The 20,533-nt window shown below is 36.2% G+C and overlaps 1 protein-coding gene across 4 annotated transcripts in view; it reads right to left on the bottom strand.

Moving 5' to 3' along the window:
- TTK (TTK protein kinase) overlaps nt 1-17,774 on the bottom strand; it is a 38,217-nt gene extending 20,443 nt beyond the window's left edge. Inside the window, exons 1-11 of one of the 4 annotated variants that reach the window (XM_028509142.2) lie at nt 17,602-17,774; nt 16,337-16,477; nt 13,610-13,832; nt 13,159-13,265; nt 10,721-10,864; nt 10,136-10,241; nt 9,931-10,003; nt 9,744-9,838; nt 8,124-8,211; nt 6,739-6,859; nt 1,123-1,271 (exon numbers count right to left, since the gene is read on the bottom strand). In XM_028509142.2, the coding sequence (XP_028364943.1) occupies nt 1,123-1,271; nt 6,739-6,859; nt 8,124-8,211; nt 9,744-9,838; nt 9,931-10,003; nt 10,136-10,241; nt 10,721-10,864; nt 13,159-13,265; nt 13,610-13,832; nt 16,337-16,475 (1,245 nt within the window). In that variant the 5' untranslated portion in view covers nt 16,476-16,477; nt 17,602-17,774. Of the gene's footprint in view, nt 1-1,122; nt 1,275-6,738; nt 6,860-8,123; nt 8,212-9,743; nt 9,839-9,930; nt 10,004-10,135; nt 10,242-10,720; nt 10,865-13,158; nt 13,266-13,609; nt 13,833-16,336; nt 16,479-17,601 lie in introns of all 4 variants that reach the window. The other 3 variants (XM_036024385.1, XM_036024386.1, XM_028509143.2) reach the window with 3 other exon arrangements.
- Between the last annotated feature and the right edge of the window lie 2,759 nt (nt 17,775-20,533).

Raw genomic sequence — 20,533 nt, 5'->3', positions numbered from 1 at the left:
TATAATAGACATCATGGAGACAATAGTTAATAATACTGTATTACATACTTGAAAGTTGTTAAGCAAGTAGATCTTAAAGTTCTCATTGCCAGACAGAAAAATTTTGCAGCTATGTATGGTGGCAGACATTAATGAGATTTGTTATGGTGATCAATTCATGATATCCACAAATATAAAATCATTATGTTGTATACCTGTGACTAATATGTTATATATCAATTATACCTCAGTAATACAAAATACTTGTTTTTCATAGAAGTGCATCTATATTCACATGTAATGGGTATATTGTTTTTAATATATTAATAAATATTTTTAAAATTCTTGGTTTTACTTTCTAATACAGTCAATACAGATAAACATAACCTATGTAAACAAAAGCTCTTTGGGTGTCTTGATAATTAAGTGGGTAAAAGAAGGTCCCAAGGCCCAAATATTTGAGAACTACGGAGTTAGAATATAACTGAAAACAAACAGTGATAAAAAGTAGAGCCAAGGACTAAAATAGGTATGGCTTTCCAGTAGTCTACCAGACCATTCCGTCTGAAATGGCGTCTAGCCACTGTTACAAATTCACATGCATTGTCTAGTGTTATGTTTTCTATTCCATCCATGAGGACGACAATAGGAAATTGTCAAATGCTTTGATGTGCACTGCACTAGAGCAAGGATCAGCATACTGTTTTCTGTAAAGGGCAATACAGTAAACATTTTAAGACTAGATCATCTCTGTTGCAACTACTCAACTCTGCTGTTTCAGTTTGAAAGTAGCCATAGATATAAGTAAATGAACCGGCATGTTTGTGTTCCAATAAAACATCATTTGCACACACACAGGCTGGGAAACAGATTTGACCCACAGCCTGTAGCTTGCTGATCCCTATAGCAGTCCAACAGTAATCTAGAAACACTACTGAAAATAGAACAGAATAAAATAAATAGAAAAGACTTCAACTTGGCATACACTCTTACTGAAACTGTTACTGAACATTGTTTTGTAAATAATAAAAACATTAAGTAAACTATTCCACTAAATATGGTGCATAAGAAGTTAATAAAGAAAATAACATGATCATCACATTTGGAACAATGGCATGTTACATGAGAGGAAAAGAAAGTTACCTCTGTATCAACTTTTCGGGTTATCTCTGGAATCTGCCATTGATTTGAAGAAGCAGCATGATTCTGGTTTACACATTTTGACCTTTTTTTAGATTGCCATTGTTTCTGGTTACTTTCTGGAACTTTTGGTTCTTGATCTTCTTTAGGTTCTGAAATTGTTTTGTTGTTATTGTCATTAAAATGCAAGAATATTTTATAACAACAAAATTACACCTAAACACTAGAACATGCTGCAAATGATTAGCATTTTGCTTTTAAAAACGAAGAGTGGAATCAAAAACGTTAAGCCAGTTGTTGACAATTTGCTTATAGCAAACCAATTTCACAAACCTGCAACACAGCCATCTTAAGTGCTTAGGGTTTTATTATCAGAGGGCATTCTGAATTTAAATTTTTCTGGTCTTTACCAGAAACTAAGTAAATAAGTAAAAATTAAAAAACACATGTTATAAAGTCTTACTAATAAAGATAAGCTAAGTCACCATTTTTACAGACTCCTACTTTTTAACAAAAAGTTTACCTTAAACTGGCTTGCGATTTACTTTAAGGGTCTCTGAACAAAAGTGCCTCAACAGGCCCAATAGCCTGTGTACCCAGGGGACAGCTTCGCACCACGTTGGAGCACAACCATCCCACCACCTCTACAAATGACATAGTCAAAGGTGAACTTAGCGGGCACCAGAGCCCTGCTGAAGTAAGTCCTGCTGTGTGGCATGGGCCCCTGCACAGCTGATCTTCCACAGGGGTCAGAGGTTGGTGGTCAGTGGTCACAGCTAGTCCTTACAGCTGACTGGCCTGGGTAAGTCACTCCCATTGATCTGCCAATAGCAATCAAGGCTCAACTACAAGAGGAGAGTATGCATAGCCCACACGGTGGGCACTCCCCAGCTTGGGAGGTAAGGGAGGCTGGACCCTACAGGACACTTACTACATTAGGCCACTCTTCCAAGCTAGGTAGTCACAGCAGTTCTATTTCATACATAGAAACAAACACAGAGAGGTTGCCAAAATGAGGAATCAAGATGTATAGTTCAAAACCTAGGTTATAAGAATGCTCAGTGAACTCAGTGAGAACTTCAACAGTATAAAAAAGGGCATGAAAACCATAAAAAAGAACCGGTCAGAAATGAAGTGTACACTAACTGAAATGAAAAACAATTTACAAAGAATCAATAGTAAGAGTGGATGAAGCCAAGAATCAAATAAGCGATTTAGAATATAAGGAAGAAAAAACGCCTAATCAGAAAAACAAGAAAAAGGAATCCAAAAAAATGAGAATAGTGCAAGGAGCCTCTGGAACAACTTCAAGTATACCAACCTGAGGGTGCTGGAAGGAGAAGAGAGAAAGAAATTGAAAAACTACTTGAAAAAAATAATGGCAGAAAACTTCCCTAACTTGGTGAAAGTAACAGACATACAAGTCCAGGAAGCTCAGAGTCCCGAACACAATGGATGCAAAGAGGCCCAACCAAGGCACATCATAATTAAAATGCAAAAGGTTAAAGACAAAGAATTTTAAAAGAAGTAAGAAAAAAGAAATTAGTTACCTATAAGGGAGCTCCCATAAGGCTGATTTCTCAAAAGAAATTTTGCAGGCTAGAAGGAATTCATAATATTCAAAGTGAAGAAAAGCAAGGACCTGCAACCAAGATTACTCTCCCAGCAAAACTATCATTTAGAATCGAAGGACAGATAAAGAGCTTCCAGACAAGAAAAAACTAAAAGAGCTCAGCATCACCAAAACAATATTATATAAAATATAAAGGATCTCCTTTAAGAAGACCAAAATATGAACAATAAAATAGCAACAAATATGTATCTATCAACAATTGAATCTAAAAAACAATATAAACAAACAGAACAGAAACAGAATCATAGATATAAAGGGAGGGGAGCTGGGCAGATGGGAGAAAAAGGTGAAGGGATTAAGAAGTACAAGTTGGTTGTTACAGAATGGTCATGGGGATGTAAAATAAAGTACGGCATAGGGACTATAGTAGCCAAAGAATATATATGCATGACCCATGGACAATGGTACGGGATGCTTACGGGGGGGGGGGGCGGGGGGGGTGCTCTGGGTGGACGAGGGGAAAGGAGGGGAAATTGGAACAACTGTAACAGCATAAGCAATAAAATATAATTTAAATTAAAAAAGAAAAAAACAAGAGCCTCAACAATATATTTACTATTCTATGAATATCAATATTCCATTCCTATCACAATAGATGCAAAAATCTTAAAATATTTTCAATTCATATACAAAAGAATATAAATTATGATCATTTTGTGTATATTCCTAAATGTTAAGTTTGCTTACTATTTGAAAATCAATTTGTCATAATAGAATAGAGAAGAAAAAATATGACAAACTCAGTCCTGGCTGGTGTGGCTCAGTGGGCTGAGCAGCAGCCTGCAAAACAAAAGGTTATGGGTTCAGTTCCCAGTCAGGGCACATGCCAGGGTTGCAGGCCAGGTCCCTAGTTGAGGGCATGGAGGAGAAAACTGATTGATGTGTGAACATCAATGTTTCTCTTCCTCTCTTCCTCCCTCCTTTACACTCTCTAAAAAATAAATAAAATTTAAAAAAAGGGAAAAAATATGATCAACTCAATAAACACTGAAGAATTTTATAAATTTCAACACCCAGGCGCTTACAAAAAAACTAATGATCTAGGTATAAAGCAAAACTCACTCTTTTGATACTTGATAAAGAGCAGCTACAAAAATCTACAGCAATTATCATACAAGGATAATATACTGAAAACTCCCCTCTAAAATATGGAATGAAAAAAGACTGCCACATATCATCCCTTCTATTCACCACTATACTGAAGATGTTAAGTGCACTACAGCAAAGAAAGGAAGTGAAAATTAAAAGACTTAGAAGGAAAAAAAAGTTATATTATTTTCAAATGACATGAAAGAATCTATAATAAAATATTAAAATTATTCAATGAATTTAGCAATGTCAATGCATCTAAGATCAATAACTAAAATCAGTTGTATTTTTATATATCAGCAACAAAGAAAAAACAGGATATAATTTTTTTTAAAGATCCCATTCATTAGAGCATCAAAAGCTGTCAAATATTTAGGAATAACTCTAGCAAAAGATAACCAAAATCTCTATGGAGAAAATGATGCTCTCAATATTTTAAAGACTACTTAAATGAATGTTAGGTTAGTATAGTATAAAATTTGTTAAGATGTGAGCTTGTCCCATTAGGTCTCAATCAAAATCCCATTTTAAAAAAATGTAGTCTGGTCCTGGCTGATGCAGCTCAGTGGATTGAGTGCTGGCCTGAGAACCAAAGGGTCCATGGTCTATTCCCAGTCAGGGCACATGCCTGGGTTGTGGGCCAGGTCCGCAGTATAGGGCATGTAAGAGGCAACCACACATTGATACTTCTCTCCCTCTCTCTCCCTCCCCATCTGTCTAAAAATAAATAAAAAAAATCTTTTTAAAAAATGTAATCTGATAGACTGTAATATTTATATGGAAATCCAAAAGGCTCAGAATAGCTAACATAGTCTTGAAGAACAAAGTTGGGAGATTTACACTGATATGAAGAAATGAAACTGGAAGTATTTCTGACAGATATGAAGACTTACTGCACTAATTAGAACGGTACAGTATTAGCACAAAGATAGACAAAAAGAACTATGGAACAGAGAAGAATCCAAATCCACACATCACACACAGAATAACCTAATTTACAACAATTCAGTGAGGGAAAAGAGGGTCTTTTCAACAAACACCAATGGATCAACTGGATATACACATCGGAAAAAAGGATCTTGTCATTTGATCTTACATAAAATTTATGATCTTAGAGTAGGAAAAGATTTGTTTAAAGACACAGAAAACACTCACCCCAAAAGAAAAAATTAATAAATTAAAATGCATGATAATTATGAACTTCTTTTCATCAAAAGTCTTCACCACATAATGGGAGAAGTCACTTGTAATACATATATCCAACAAAAGGATCTGTATCTAGATGATATAACATCTCCTAAAAATCAATAAGAAAAAAAACCCAACAGAAAAATTGGCAAGAGACTCCAACACGTGCTTCACAAGAGGATATCCAAATAACCAATAAACAATCAGAAAGATGTTCAACATCATTAGACATCAAGGAAATGCAAATTAAAACCACAAAGAGATAATACTTAGTAGCATCAAAACATCTAAAACTAAAACCCAACAATAAAATGACTGAGAAGAATATGGAGCAAGTGCAATACAACTGCTGTTCAACAGTACACCCACTCTGGAAAACTGTTGGGCACTGTCTACTAAAGGTGAGCGTATACACATCTGGTGACCCAGCAACATCGTCCTTTGAATACACTACATAGCAATAAGTATGAATGAAACATTGCATTGCCTATACTCTTATGATCTGGGCAGTTTTTATAATTAGAAGTTTTACTATATAATAAGTATTATTGGTATGTCTTCATTTTAAAACATTAAATTAGGTATCACATTAGTCCTTAATCACACGAGTTTATAGTAGATGCCATGAAAGTATAAAATCTAACAGTCTTCCCCAAATACTAGGATTAATGATCTATTCCCAATCAAAATAATAGCAAGAAGACTATTCTAGGATGACTAACCACCTCAGTTTGCTGGGGACTGAGGGCTTTCCTGAGACATGGGACTTTCAGGGCTAAATCAGGCAAATCCAGAATAAACCCAAATGAGTCCAGAGCAAGCCTAGTTTTGTCCCAGTACCTCTCCTCAGTCCAATCAAAAGAAAAAAATCATACATCCAATCTAACAACCTTTGTTTGGACAATGATCATCCATTTAATGACCCTGCTCAAAAATCTTTAATGGTACTCTGACATCTAAAAGAATAAAAAATTTAAGGCAGCCATTTGAGGTTTACCAAGTCTTACCTTGCCTTTCTATACTACCTGTGTTAAAGTTTTCAGCATAACTAGACTGTCTTTAGTTCCTAAAATGTTTTATTCTTCTGCATATGCTATTCCCTTCATCTGAAATAGTCACTAGTATTCCTTCCTATTTATTAACCCCTAATAGTTTTTCTCGTTTCTTCTCTTCCACGAAGTATTAACCTTATTTCCCCTAAATTAGTTTTTCAAATTTCTCCTCCGAGTTCTCATAGCATTTCATTTATGTGGTTCTCATGACACACTCTACATTCTACCCAGTACTATATTTAGCAGTATATCTCCCACATTGGATGGCAGCCTCCTTGGGACTCTGAGTCATTCATTTGCATATCCTTAGAGCATTCATCATAGTAGTCACATAGTGGAAAACTAAATGTTTGATTAAAGAGGAAAAGGAGAAGTGTCATATAAACACAGCTTCTGTGTCCTTTCCAGAAAGTATTTCTCAAACCAACTGAGAAAAATAACTCAGCTCCATGGTACTTTCCATACACTCTTTCTTTTATGCATTTTTTAGGTGAATAAAACTTCCTTTGCTACAGAATTCAATGTCTTTTATACACTCTTTATAATTCAACTGAAATATAAGGTAGAAAAAGGGACAAAGTCTTACTTATATTACAGATCTTAGGTGGCTGGTTAGCATTCTCTACCAACAAAATGATTTTCTTAAGGAAGTCTTACCTTCTAATTTTCTTAGAAAACTTGATTCAACTTTATTCTTCAGGGTTATTGAATCAGTAATAAGTTCTGAACTTTTCTCATCTGATACCAGAGGTTCCTTGGAGTGGACATTTTGAACAGACTACATGAAAATAAGATATCAATAATAAAAGTTTCATAAACAGTAGTACTAATTTGCCTTAGTGTTCAATATACTAAAGTCTCATGTATGTGAAAACACTGCTAGAAAAATTATCAATTTTAAGCACATGAAGACTCACAAGCTCCAAGAAACGATTAACTTCTTGAATTACTGACTAGAGTAATAGTAATAACCATAACCATAAACTTGGCCAACTTGCTTTTAATGGGCATATTAATCAACTGCTAGAATATATTCACTTAAAAAGTGAGGTTAGAAAGTCTGAATCCAACATAAAACACGCCTCATTATTTTATTACTATGATATTTTATCACCAAAAATAAGATCATTATTCAAAATTAAGATTTGTGTGAGACTAAGACAATAGTTATTCTAAATCCAGAAAGTAAAATTTTAGCAAACCTATGAATTTTTCTCTAAGATAGCTGTGATTGGCTAAAATTATTATTTTAAAGCATAGACCATGAAAGAGGAATTACAAAGAATATACAATTGAAGAGACCCTCACTATGATGCCAGGGGGTCTTACTCAAATACAGTAAGAATAGTATAACACCTAAAAATCAGTGTATCAGAGACTAAAACTTTCCTGGTCTTTAAAGTTCACACAAAGTTGCTCTGCCATATCAACACACCAGACTAAGTCCTCACCTCTGTAAATCACAATTTATTCTCTAATTTTTGTCTAAGATGTCCTGCCAGATCATTTGATTAAACATACCAAGAAACTAAAGCTGGGAGAAATGACTCCCCCAGCTATTACCAAACCCAGGCCACTGAGTCTACTTAAGCATATGCATAAGACGTGTTACTTCATTTGTCCCAGGAGATGATTGATCTCTACCACCTCAGCCTTGGAGAAAGAGTTTAGGACTTCTGTACCACTTCCCATTAGTGGTCCTACATCTCTTGGGGCTTCAGGGGCACTGTTAAAGATATTGTACAAACTATGGGTTGCCTTTCACAGAAAAAGCTCCATGAACCCTGACTCAAAAACCTTTGCTCCATATAAAAATTCAAAAATAGAGCCCTGGCTGGTGTAGCTCAGTGGACTGAATGTGGGCTGTGAACCAAAGGGTTGATTCCCAGTTAGGGCATATGCCTAGGTTGCGGGCCAGGTCCCCTGTGAGGGGGCAACCACACATTGATGTTTCTCCCCCTCTCTTTCTCCCTCTCTTCCCCCCTCTCTAAAAATAAATAAATAAAAATAAAACCTTTTAAAAATTTCAAAAATAGAAATACCTTTAAATTTCTCAATTCACAGGAATCATTTCCACTTGATTTAGATTCAGGCATAACCACTTCTCGGCATTCTGTTCTAGAGGTCCGCCTATTACCCACAAAACAAAGTAATTTTAACATTTAATTTGAATTCAATCTTTTCAGTATATTTTTCTATTTTAAAGTTGACTTTTTAACTATACTTTTTTTAAATGGAAGAAAATCTCTTGAAAAGGTATTTTAAAAAATAACATGATTCTAGCACAAATGTGATTTTAGGTGCTCAGCAATAACAAAAATGATAGAGATTAGTAGGTGACTATGTACTTCATTATGTAGTAAGTAACGATTGCAATTAGGGTGTGATCATGGGAAAAGAGAAAGGAACAGCAATGTGTAAGTGAAGCTACACTTCAGATTGCAAATAGTTTAAGGATAAGAACTAGACTATAAACCCTTCTGTGGGCCTCCATAGTGCCTAGCATAGTCTATCATAATAAGAAAAAAATGCCCAGTATGTTTTTATTTGTATTTTCTTAGAGTGTGAGAAACTTCTTTATTCTTTAGTTAGGTATTTGAAATGAAGATGATAAGATAATAATCATAACATTCCATAGCTTAACCTGATAACCAAAATACTCTTTTAATATTATACACAGTCCAGCCTATATATAACAGGAATTGAAGTGTAGAAGATGCCAACTAATAACAATTCTTTCTTTCTTGCTTGCTTGCTTGCTTGGAGTTTATTTACTTATTTTTAGATAGAAGGGAAGGGACGGAGAGAGAGAAACATCAGTGTGGTTGCCTCTTGTGCGTCCCCTATTGTGGACCTGTCCTGCAACCCAGGCATGTGTCCTGATTGGGAATTGAACCAGCAACCCCTTGGTTAGCAGGCTGACAAATGGTCCACTGAACCACACCAGCCAGGGCTCATTTGTGTTTCTAAAGTTTATTTGCCGAATGGTTCTCTAGAATCCAAGGAAACTATTCCAATGGAAATAATTTTATGAAGTGATCAGAGTTAGCAGTAGACCAGAAAAATACCATTAGCTAAGCTGGAACACTATATTCCCATTTGTTTTATGGGAATAAACACTTAAGCTGAAGGAAGGAGACACATTGGATGTAATAAACAACACTGTATCTCTACCTACTCGGCCTCACTTCTTGATGTCCTAGCCTCTGAAACAAATGAGTGGATTCATCAAACTTTCCACTGATAGCTGCCCTGCTTCTTGAGCTAGTTGGAAAAGAAATCATGCCCAGACCTCCTTCACCCTTGCTATGGGGACTTCTATATATGCACCAGAAAGGAACTTTTAACAGAGAGGCTACCAATTGAAGTGAGAAATGTTCAAACAACAGGAGTTTGGGTATGTCTGCAGTCTTTTAAGTTTCAGGTTGTCTTAATGTTTTTCCTCCATGTTTCCTATTTTTTAATAGTTCCTTTAGTGAATATTTTTAATGAGTGAAAAAGCACAACAAAGTCAAATCCCTTACTTATTTTTTATCCCTGTCATTTAAAGACTTGGTAACATTTAATACTAAATAAAGATTTAATTGTAATTACTATAAGACCATTCTGCTATCAATATGCAAATATTGAAAACATGTTAAAAAATTAAAACCCAAACATACCTTTTTGTAAAACTTGGTACAACTGGGCCATCAGTCTCCTCATGACAATCTGGGCTATTTAGAAGGTTAACGGGGACTCTTCCAAATGGGCATGACTGAAAATGTTTTGAAAGATTTAGTGACCAAGTAGGAAATGAAAACCTCATCACTACCACCTTAATCAAAATAGATTAAAAAACTAACTTACGCGTTTAGCTTTGTTTGTTTGTTTTAAGGGATTTCGATGACTTATATCTGCATCTTGAGGGGGCACATTCTCTCTAAACAGAAGAAAATACCCTCAATTTTTAAAAGAATAATATTAACATATGTATTTCCATTACTTGCTAAATACTGTTATCACTCTTACATGAAAATATGTATGTTATCGTATACAGGCTCAATTTCCTCACCCAGAGAGAAACCTGGCTTTCGCAGTCTGTCCTCTGGAATCACAGCTGATGTTCCTACTCTGTCCAAGGGAATTGGGGAACGATTCCTGGGCACTTAAAACTGTAGCTGTTGTAAAAATTTTGAAATTGTGATTAAATTTGTAAAGATATAAGGAATACATAAGTAATTTCATAAATAAGAACACTTATGGTCAATTTGTAGACCTGCTCCTAAATAAGATATGCAGACTTAAAGATGTTCTCAAGATAATTGTCTAACTACATTTAATAACTATTTCATAATTACATAATTGTTTCCCCAGATTAAAGGCACATGCCCCATTTTTAAAAGCAAAAAGTGATTGCCCTGCTTAGATCAAGTTGCTTTTTATGTGTTACCAGTGAAAGTGTGATCAACAACAACCAAGTATCCAACATAATAATAAAGACTTTACTTCTAAGTGCCTCACCTCCTTTAAATATGAAATTTAAACTTAGATTGTGCCCATTCTACATAAATGATGTTTTTCTATAAAATATTACCCTTAATCTCTTTTCACAGATAATCAACCACAGAAAAGTATTAGCACACACTAGTATATTTACCTGATAAACTCTTCTTTTCCTCCTCTGAAAGAAGCTGCTTTTTTTGGAGGTTTAAATTCTGAATGGCAATTTCCAGCATTTGTAGTGGTACCGCTCCACATTCCACAGCTTTTTGAAGAAGTTGTTTGCTTTTTTTGAAATTACCTAACAAAGTAGAAATGGATAATTATTTTAATGTAGCCATCTTCACTCTCCAGATTCTTATTCTTTAGGACCTTGAAAAAAATTTAAAAGCTTTAGGCAAAAATACTCATTCCAAGGCTCTTGAGCTTTATTTCATAAGCAAATTAACAGCCTCAGTTCTGATAAACAACTCACCTCTAATAGTTTACTTGTGTAATATGTAACTGATGTATTTGTGCATTAGTGTATTACCACTGTCCATTTTCAGATGTAAAAGAAGTATAACAAAGCAGTTACAAAGTGGAGACACCAAAGGCCAATGAAAACACTTAGGACCCTCAAGGAAATTAGTAAAAGGAAAAGGTAAGCCCTAGATGCTGTCTGTGATAGACCCAAGAGCATCAATCTGTTACACTGCAATATAATAATTATCATTCATAATGACATTCAGTCATTAAGAAAAGGTTGACATCTTTTGCTAAAGGGAATCCTCCATCAAAAGGATTCTTGTAAGAAAAATAGCAATGATAGATTAATCTTTACCTATCAGACTTAGCTACACCACCCTTGAAATGTAAAAATAATTACCATAATTACCTTTCCAAACACAGATAAATTAGCCCTGGCTGGCGTAACTCAGTGGATTGAGCACGGGCTGAGAACCAAAGTGTCGCAGGTTTGATTCCCAGTCAGGGCACATGCCGGGGTTGCAGGCCATGACCCCCAGCAACTGCACATTGATGTTTCTCTCTCTCTATCTCCCTCCCTTCCCTCTCTAAAATAAATAAATAAAATCTTTAAATAAGTAAATAAATAAATAAATAAATAAACCACACAGATAAACTACCAAACAAATTTTACTTCAATTGCAAACTTACCCAATCTATTTAAGTCTATTTTGTTATAAATGGTAAAATACATATATCATGTATCTTATAGAATGTTATCAACATTTATAGGAGCAATGCTATGAACTTGGTACTTAGGGTATAAAGATGATTAAGAGATGTCCTCTAGCTTCAGACAATTTACAAGTTTTAAGAATATAAATATATTTGATGGTGGTTACTACATCTACATTTATTGACAGCAGTGACAGAATTTCATATATTGAACATTTTAGCACAGCAAACAAAAAAGGCTTAGATAACTAGTAATTAGGCAGCTTACAGACTTCAATGACAATTTGATGAAAACCACGGAATGTCCTCTACCCCTACAAACATACACACCAAACTACACATAAGATTTCAAAGATGTTGTATATTTCCTAAAAGCCCATTCATCAACCTTGTTCAAAATAATTTTTGAACATGATTTTGATCTTGAGGTTAATATTACAATGCAGCAGTACAGATAAAGTGCATTTCTTTTTCACATATCACTATTTGTGATTTTCAATATCTGTGTGTTCTAAAGATGTAAAGTTTATAGTTGCTATTGATAGGCCACAATACCTCAAAAAAAATTTAGGTAGAATGAAGAAAAGACAAAAGGTCTTAAAGGCCCAGCCAAACTTATTTTAATAAGCAAGGAGTTGGTACAATGCTTTTCTCCAACCTCAACCCTAGAGAATACTCTCCAATTACTGAGCCCCAATTTGAGTACCATCATGGGGTGCTAGCCGAGCCAAACCAAGAGTGATAATGTGTGTATCTGGTGGCAAATGGGATCCGAAATACAGCAGAAAGAAGTCTGAGGGAAAACAGGAACATGTGACCAAGAGGACAGACTGAGGGTAGATCCAGAGGCCCCAGAAAATGAGAAAGAGAGAAGACTATGAATGGCCAGGCTAAAAATCTCTGAGGAAGAGATTGCCCTGGTCCTGTCCAAAAAGTACAGAATAAGAACCACCAGGTGAGCAAGAAATAAAAGCTTCTACAGCAGTTTACTTATTTTTCTTCAGAGGGGAACCACCAACTAGTGCTAAATTATATTTTGATGTTCATTTCAGTGCTATGAAATCAGAGCATAAAAAAGCTTGTCTTAAGCTCTAGCTTAAATATCTTATCTCCTTCATCTCACAAATACTCAGTGAAAAGCCGCTTTCCTTAGACTGTTTCTGAATCTAACTAAGCACAGACGTGATGTTCATGCTTATTTCCCTGCATTCCTTTTTACAAGTGGAAGAGTTAGTATAACAAGTATTCTCTGCATTTGCACTCAGGTGGGATTCTTACCCATAATATTATCTCATCAACTTTCCTGTCTTCTCTTGTCTCAAATTACCACTTCACATATTGTTTAATATTAGCATATGAGTTACAAAGGAAGTTATCTTTTACATAAAATTGGGACTTGATATTTCAAGTTACCTTGTGATAGTTCAAACTGTGCAAAAGATATATGCACAAAAGCAAATTTCTTGCAGTTTGCTCTGGCCATTTGAAAGTAGTCACGTGCATCATCCGGCTCTTGAATACTGCAAAAAAGATTTCAGAGTCAAAGTTTAAGTAAAAGGGCACAGCTACCTAAGTTTTATAATTTTTCATTTTATTTTCTAAAAGACATGGGGTATTGTTTTTTGTGTGTGTATAAAATCAAGTCCTATCAGGGTTATTTAAAAAAATCTTTCAAGACAGACCCAAGCATAGGGAAGTTGGGGAGATATGTACATAGAAAACAGAGTTTACATTATTTCCTTGCTGATTATAAACAAAAGAATTTGGTAAAAAATATTAATATTCTTACAAATAATCCTGACTTGTTTTCATTTTACCTTTTTGTAATGTAGTTATGTAATGCAGTTAAAATATTAACACTTACGCTTTTAATTCAGCAAATCTCACTTGAATTCGAGCAAAACTCTCATTTTGGCCATATTTATCTGGAGGAAGTGCTTCAATTGCTTGACTGTAACGACCAATCAATTTATTTAAAAGGGCATCATTTAGGGGGACACTGTTTTTCTCTAGTTTGAGCAACAAATTCAACCAGTCCTCTGGGTTGTTCGCCATCATCATAATTTGGTTAACAGTTCCCGAATTATCTGAATAAAGTAAACAAAATATGCCATAATAACAGTAAGACATAAAAATTAATGCCATATTGCACTTTTCTGTCAAATTATAGTTATACTTTCAATGTCAATGTACATAACTTTCTTAAAATACTTTCTAAAAAATTTAAAATTTGTGTAAATATAAGCAACTTACTGCATAGGTATCTTTTATCAAGCTATATTTTACTATAAAGAGTTATATATTTTGAAGGAAAAGATTTAGAGATAACAAAGCTACTTTGTTTATATAAGTAGCTTTTAAAAACCATATGTAGTCTAAAAATATTTTATGCTGTAACAGCATAATTCTATTTCAGCATCCTAACTATTCAAAGAAACCTAAGGTTTTCTCACTACCACTTGTACCAACTTTCTTAGAAAATTCATTAATGACCTATTCATTAAAAACTTAGATACTTATTACTCCAATCCTATTGTAAACTTTTTTACCCAACATTATCTCCACATAACTCAAACTTACTTTTAAACCAATCTAACAAAAGCAGTTTACAAAAGATAAGCAACTAATATGGTTATTTTCTTCTCCCTCCAAGTTACTCATATTTATCCATAACTTTCTTTTCTTTTTAATTAATTAATTAATTTATTTATTTATTTATTCTTTTTAGAGAAGGCAAGAGAGAGAGAGAACCATCAACGTGTGCTTGCCTCCCACATGCAGTAGGGTACTGCGGCCTGGCCCACAATCCAGGCACGTGCCCTCGACTGGGAACTGGCAACCCCTCGGCTGGCATGCCAGCACTCAATCCACTGAGCCACACCAGGCAGGGCTGATTAAATTGCCAGAGAAACTATTCTCAGAGAAACTATCATTCCTTCCGCCAGTTTCAGTTACCTTCTCCTATTTATGATATTTTAGTCATTACTAAATATGATTAAGTTCTTATTTCTCAGAGAAACTATCATTCCTGCCATCAGTTTCAGTTATCTTCGACAAGGGCTAAATCTTTACTTTTGCAAGCAAAAGTACTGTTTCTGCATCCTACTAAAACATAGTACATTCATAACCTTGCTTTTTTATCTTAAATTTAATCTAGTCTGACCTTAACTTCATTTCCAGTTTTACCGCCCATTGCTTTCCTAACAAATTACTCTGTAAGATGTCTAAAAAAGTGTCTTTGCAGATGTATTCTTCATGCCTCTGAATACCCCATTCTCCTTCCACTCAGCATTTGAAGCACTGTATTTATAGTGTTTGTATTCGTTGTTGACAAACATATATTACATGTAGCATAATGATTTCATAAGTTCTCTCATCCAGAAACCATGGTTTTAAGCATTTTTGAGTCTTCCTCAATACTTAATTTAATGTTGCACATCCCAGTTATCAATAGATATTGAGTACTTAGAGGCTTGAGTGAGCTAAGGATTTTAAATAAGGACTCATCTACCTTGGTGTACAAGCTTTGATAGTGCTTTTTAAATACACATAACAAAGTATGGTGGTATACTACTAAGAATTTAACACCAAAATGATAAGTTTCAAGCTTGTTTCAAGTAAATATAATCTGTCACCATGACTAGATTACAGGTTCTTCCATTTATTTTCAATCCTTCATCCACTTAATGGTTAGTATAGATATGACAAACTTTTCTAAAGGTCACTTTTCAAATGATGTCAATAATCTGAAATGTAGTAAATTAGGCTTCTGAGCTAATTTGTGGCATAAAGGTTGAGTATTAAAATTTCGGCATTTTCACTCATTCATCACTCAACAAATAATTTAAGTGCCCAATATGTGCCAGACACCATTCCAAGTTGTGCAGACATAACAAAACAAATAAAAACCATGCCCTCATAGAGCCCCCTTTCTAGTGGAAGAGAACAATAAATAAACACATGAATAAATCAGATGTAAAGTGATTAGTGCTATGAAGAAAAAAAATAACAGGAAAGGGAGTGAGGGGACACACTCCCACCTCAACAGGTTACTATTTTAAATTGGTGACTTAGGGAAGGCCTCCTTGAGATGACATTTGAATAAAGACCTAAAGGGGTAAGAATGAGCAGGTATCTGGGGAGTGGTGTTCACTTCACTGCAGAGGGCAAGAGAAAAGACAGTGGGGTAAGAGTTGGTCTAGTGTATAGGACAGACAGCAGGAAAGCCACAGTGGCTGGAACAGAGTGAGCAAGAGAATAGAAAAAACAGGTCAAGGGAGTAATAGAAAGACTCCCTAAATAAAAAATTGGGTTTCTGACTTTAATCTTGTACATAATTTTATTAAGGTTGGTAAGGCTTTCCATTTTGAAGCAAAAACAGCAATCTACTGATAGCAAGCATATCAGCAGAAAGAACAGCTGACAATTACAGAAGAGTTAAGAAAACTACCTCTGAGTACACTGTAATAAATGATGTTTTTTTCATAAAGCATCAATTACTGAAACTTACATTAATGTGAACATACAGTGGTTAACATTTTATTCCTTTGCTTAGTAGTCACTCAAAAAAAAAAAAAAAAAAGAAACTCACCTGTGGTATCAGAAGGGACTTTATTCAAGCTTAGCTCATCAGTAAGGTCTTCATTTTTAAATTTATTTTTAAAATCTCTCACTTTGTTGATTATTGAATCAATTGTCAATTCTTTGCCACTTAAATCCTCAGCCTCCATTTCTAAAGAAAAAAAAACTGAACTAATCAAAATTCCTGTACATTACTAGCATTAAAGAGAAAAAAACACTGCAACTAGAGTTTTAGAACCCAGAAGACTAAAGCATTACTTATGTAAACACATCTTAACACAGATGTATTAAAGTATTTGTGAAGCTATGTTCATAAAAACAACTGCATATATTTGAAGTTTGTTCATCAAGGTTCCCAATAGGCCAGTTATATTTTCTTCCTAACAGAACTTCCATTGCGTAACATAGAAATTGCTGCCCCTCCCTCCTTCAAACTTTCCAATTTTTCTTCTACACACTGAATGCCTTTCACTCTTTCTCCAGAATTATTTTCTCTGGGTCATTTGCAAGTTCTGGCCTTCGAGGAAATGTGATGGACTGTTAGTTTGGATTCTGGTAGAAACATAGAAAGAATCCTTTCGGTGATGTGAACGGCCATTCCTTTAGTCACCTGCTTTATGAGAGCAAGCCCGCACACTGCAAGGGCTCTACCATCCCAGCCCTTTACTGATAAATGGGATATCTGCAGGCTTGTTCTTGTGCATTTCTCTCAGAATCCTGACTTGCTAACTTAATCACTCTAACATCAAGAATCTACTGTATCCTTATACCAAGCACTTGCTCATCTGCATGGTGGTGATAATTGGTCAACAAAGCGTCTGCAGCCTTCCTGTCAATCTCACCTCTGTAATTCTCAAACATCAACCCAGTAAGGCAGGATCATTGATATCAATGCCGCCAATGACCTCTGGTATTTAATAACTAAAAGGGGAGGTAAAGTAAGCAGCTAGATACCACCTTTTTAAGTCAGGTTCGAAAGGTAACTGTCAGAAAAGAGCCTCCATCTCCTGTCCCAGTTTTAAAACACCAGACAAGAGAGGAAGTGACTTTTAGGAGAGGATCTTAGGTCCCAAAGTCTCCCCAGGTGCCCCTCCAGGCCCTCTACCCAGAGGGACCCACAACTACCTCTCGCTTCCGCGATCCTGAACAAAAACTCAGGCAACGCCCTGTGGCCTAGCGGAGGCAGCAAGGCCTCCCCTCCCCCTCCAGCTGCTGTAGCCGCGCCCTACGTGGTATACTCCGCTGAGCCGCCTCCGCCTCGCCCCCACCACTTACCGACCCGTGCGGCTAAAGAGCCTGTACACACGCTGCCGCTGCACTTCTGCCGTGCACTTCCGAGGCCGAACTCACCGCCAGAAAGCCAAAAAGAGAAGAAAAGATGGAATCCAAGCCACACTCCGCAAACACGTTTGAAATTCCCCGCTGCTATTGCCCCGGCCTTCTATTGGCCGATGCTGGTCACGTGGAAGTGTCTGCCTGGTTTGTGTGCGCCGGCACCGCCCCTTCCTCTGCGGCCCCGCAGTTCCGCTGTGGGAGGGTCTTAGCTAGATCCCACCGGTGCAGCGGCAGCCTCAAGCTAGCTCTCTGTTTTCCCGGCTCTCGGAGGTCGGCTTTCCTGCACCTTCCAGTTTAACCAGGACAGATTTTTGTCAGAGGTGGAGCCACTCCCGGGCAGAGTTACCGGGTGAGAGGAAAACGGGGGCGGAGACGCTGCTCCTAACATTTGGACCTAAAAGATGCATTGAGAGTAGGTCCTTCCCTCTGGCCCCACGACCACCACCTCCAAAGCTTAGTACGCCATGCTCTTCAGTGCCGGGCTTAGGAGCATACGTCTACAAAGGATGGTTAACTACCTTACCTTCCAGCCCTGCTGCCAGCTCAAGAATCTCAGTGCTTTTTGTCCCTGTGCTTTTACTTGTGCCCTTCCATTATCCATAAGGTATTGCACGCTTGTCTTCAAGCCAAGGCTCTCTCCTTTGTCAGAATTCTGCGCAGAACTCACCTGCCTAACACCATTGCTTATCAGCCACCTCCCCTCTGAGCCTGTCCCTCTTCAGGGCTCAAGTATCCTCATAGGAAGGTCACTTGCCCAGTAATCTTCCCAGGTGCGGGAAGATTACTGCTAAGTGTGGCTTTGTGATCCTAGGCAACGAGTGGTCGATTGTAGCAGCATCAACACGTGCGTAGGACATTTGGTTTTTGGGTTTGTTTAGGAAACTACCTGTAGCTGTCCCTTAGAAACTCCAAAGCTGCTAGAACCCTCGCATTCCCATCTCCGGCTAGCGATCCGGCCGGCCAGGACAAAAAGCCCTTCGTTACATAATACATCTTTCCGTACGGGCTGGGTGTGTATTTTTGCTGCATCTGAGCAATAGGATTGGTTAATCACCACCTTTGCACACTTGCGTCTAACATTGCCTTTAGTTGGAAGGAATTTACTAGTTCACAACTTCTTGTTGATCTCTTTGGGGCCTGATCTCAAAGCTTGCATCTTACTGAAAATATCGTCACAGAATAACTTCACCCTAACCCTTTTTTTTTTTTCTACATTCACTCCTTTGGTGATCTCCACCTGTTAACTCCCAAGTTTATGTCTGTAGCTGAGTTCTTTCTGTTGAATTCCAGACACATACCCACTGCCTACTTAACATCTCCACTTAAATGTCTCATTTCTATCTTAAACTCTTCTTACAAAATCTCTGTAAAAGACTATTTCATTTTTCCATTTTTAAGCCAAACACCTTGGTGACATTCCTGACCCCACATCTAATCCATAAGAACATTGTGTCAGGTCTAAAGAGGTATTCCTAAATTTGTACCATCTCCCCTGATACCACCCTAGTTCCAGGCACCTTTGTCACTCACCTGGATTCCTGCCATAGCCTCCTGCCTGGTCTCCTTGCTTCTGCAGTTCCCTCACCTCAATTTATTCTTCAGCACAGCAGAGTAATCTTAAAGCACCATGCCACTCCTTCCCACAAAACCCTTCAGAGCTGCCTGTCTCATTCATAAAAAAAAGCCCAAATTCCTTACAATCGTCTAGAGGTGCAATATTCACCAACGTAGCCATTGAACACTTGAAATGTGATTAGTGCACCCAAGGAACTGAATTAATTTGTTTAATTAAAATTAAAAACATAGTGCAATTATTGGAAGACTTTTAAGTATATTTGCAAAGACCCAGATATATGAGCCTACTTTTTTAAAATGTAAATTTTGTAAATGCAGATTAAGTACTTCCTACAAAAATGTCTCAGTTTGCTAATATAAGTAAAATGCACATTGGATTTTGAAGACTTAGTATGAAAAATAGGGTATATTATTGGTAATTTTACAAATATTGATTACAGTTTAAAATTATATATTTGGTATATTGTATTAAATATATTAAATTCAATAATATATTTTACCAGTATATTGTATTTATATTCTTAAAATTAATAATATATTTTAATACAATATATCAAAAATATAACATGGGTTCTACCTATAAGTGTAACCTAATCAACAAAAGAAACAAGCAAGCAAAATATAACCAGAGACATGGAAAAAAAGAACAAACTGACAGTGACCAGAGGGGAGGGGGGAGGAGATTAGGGGGAAGGGTAGTCAAGGAACATATATAAAGGACACATAGACAAAGCCAAAGTGGGGTAGGATCAAGGGTGGGAGGTGTGGACGGCTGGGGTACGGGGAAGTAGAGGTGGGGGAAATGACAAAAAAAAGTATTAGTTATGGAAAAAAAATATGGACTTTCTGTCAAAATTCTGGGAAAGACCTATATATATATTGAGTAAAATCAGCATTCTTCTTTAATTCACCTCAAGTTATTTAAAACATGGATGAATAAAACTCTTTAGTTCTGTATTTTGCACTTTAAATAAAATGCTCATGAATGAACAAAAAATATTATTAAAATTAATATCTCCCGTCACAGATCAGATCATGGCTTTAATCCTGAAACAGAAAGAGGACATTAATAAAAAAGATGAAATCTAAACAATAATAGATTTCATTAACAGTAATGAACCTGTGTAGATTTCTTTGATGCTACCAACTAAGCTATTGAAGAGTGCACCAGTGTAGGTTTCTTAACTTTGACAAATGACTCACAGCAACTTAAGATCTTAACAGCAGGGAAATTGAGTGAAGGGTATATGCTGTCTGTACTACCATGGCAACTTTTCTGTAAATCAAAAATTATCCC

This window comes from Phyllostomus discolor, chromosome 4, assembly GCF_004126475.2.
Source record: "Phyllostomus discolor isolate MPI-MPIP mPhyDis1 chromosome 4, mPhyDis1.pri.v3, whole genome shotgun sequence".
In the NCBI taxonomy this organism is placed as follows: domain Eukaryota; kingdom Metazoa; phylum Chordata; class Mammalia; order Chiroptera; family Phyllostomidae; genus Phyllostomus; species Phyllostomus discolor.
This window is presented reverse-complemented; position numbering and strand designations above follow the sequence as displayed.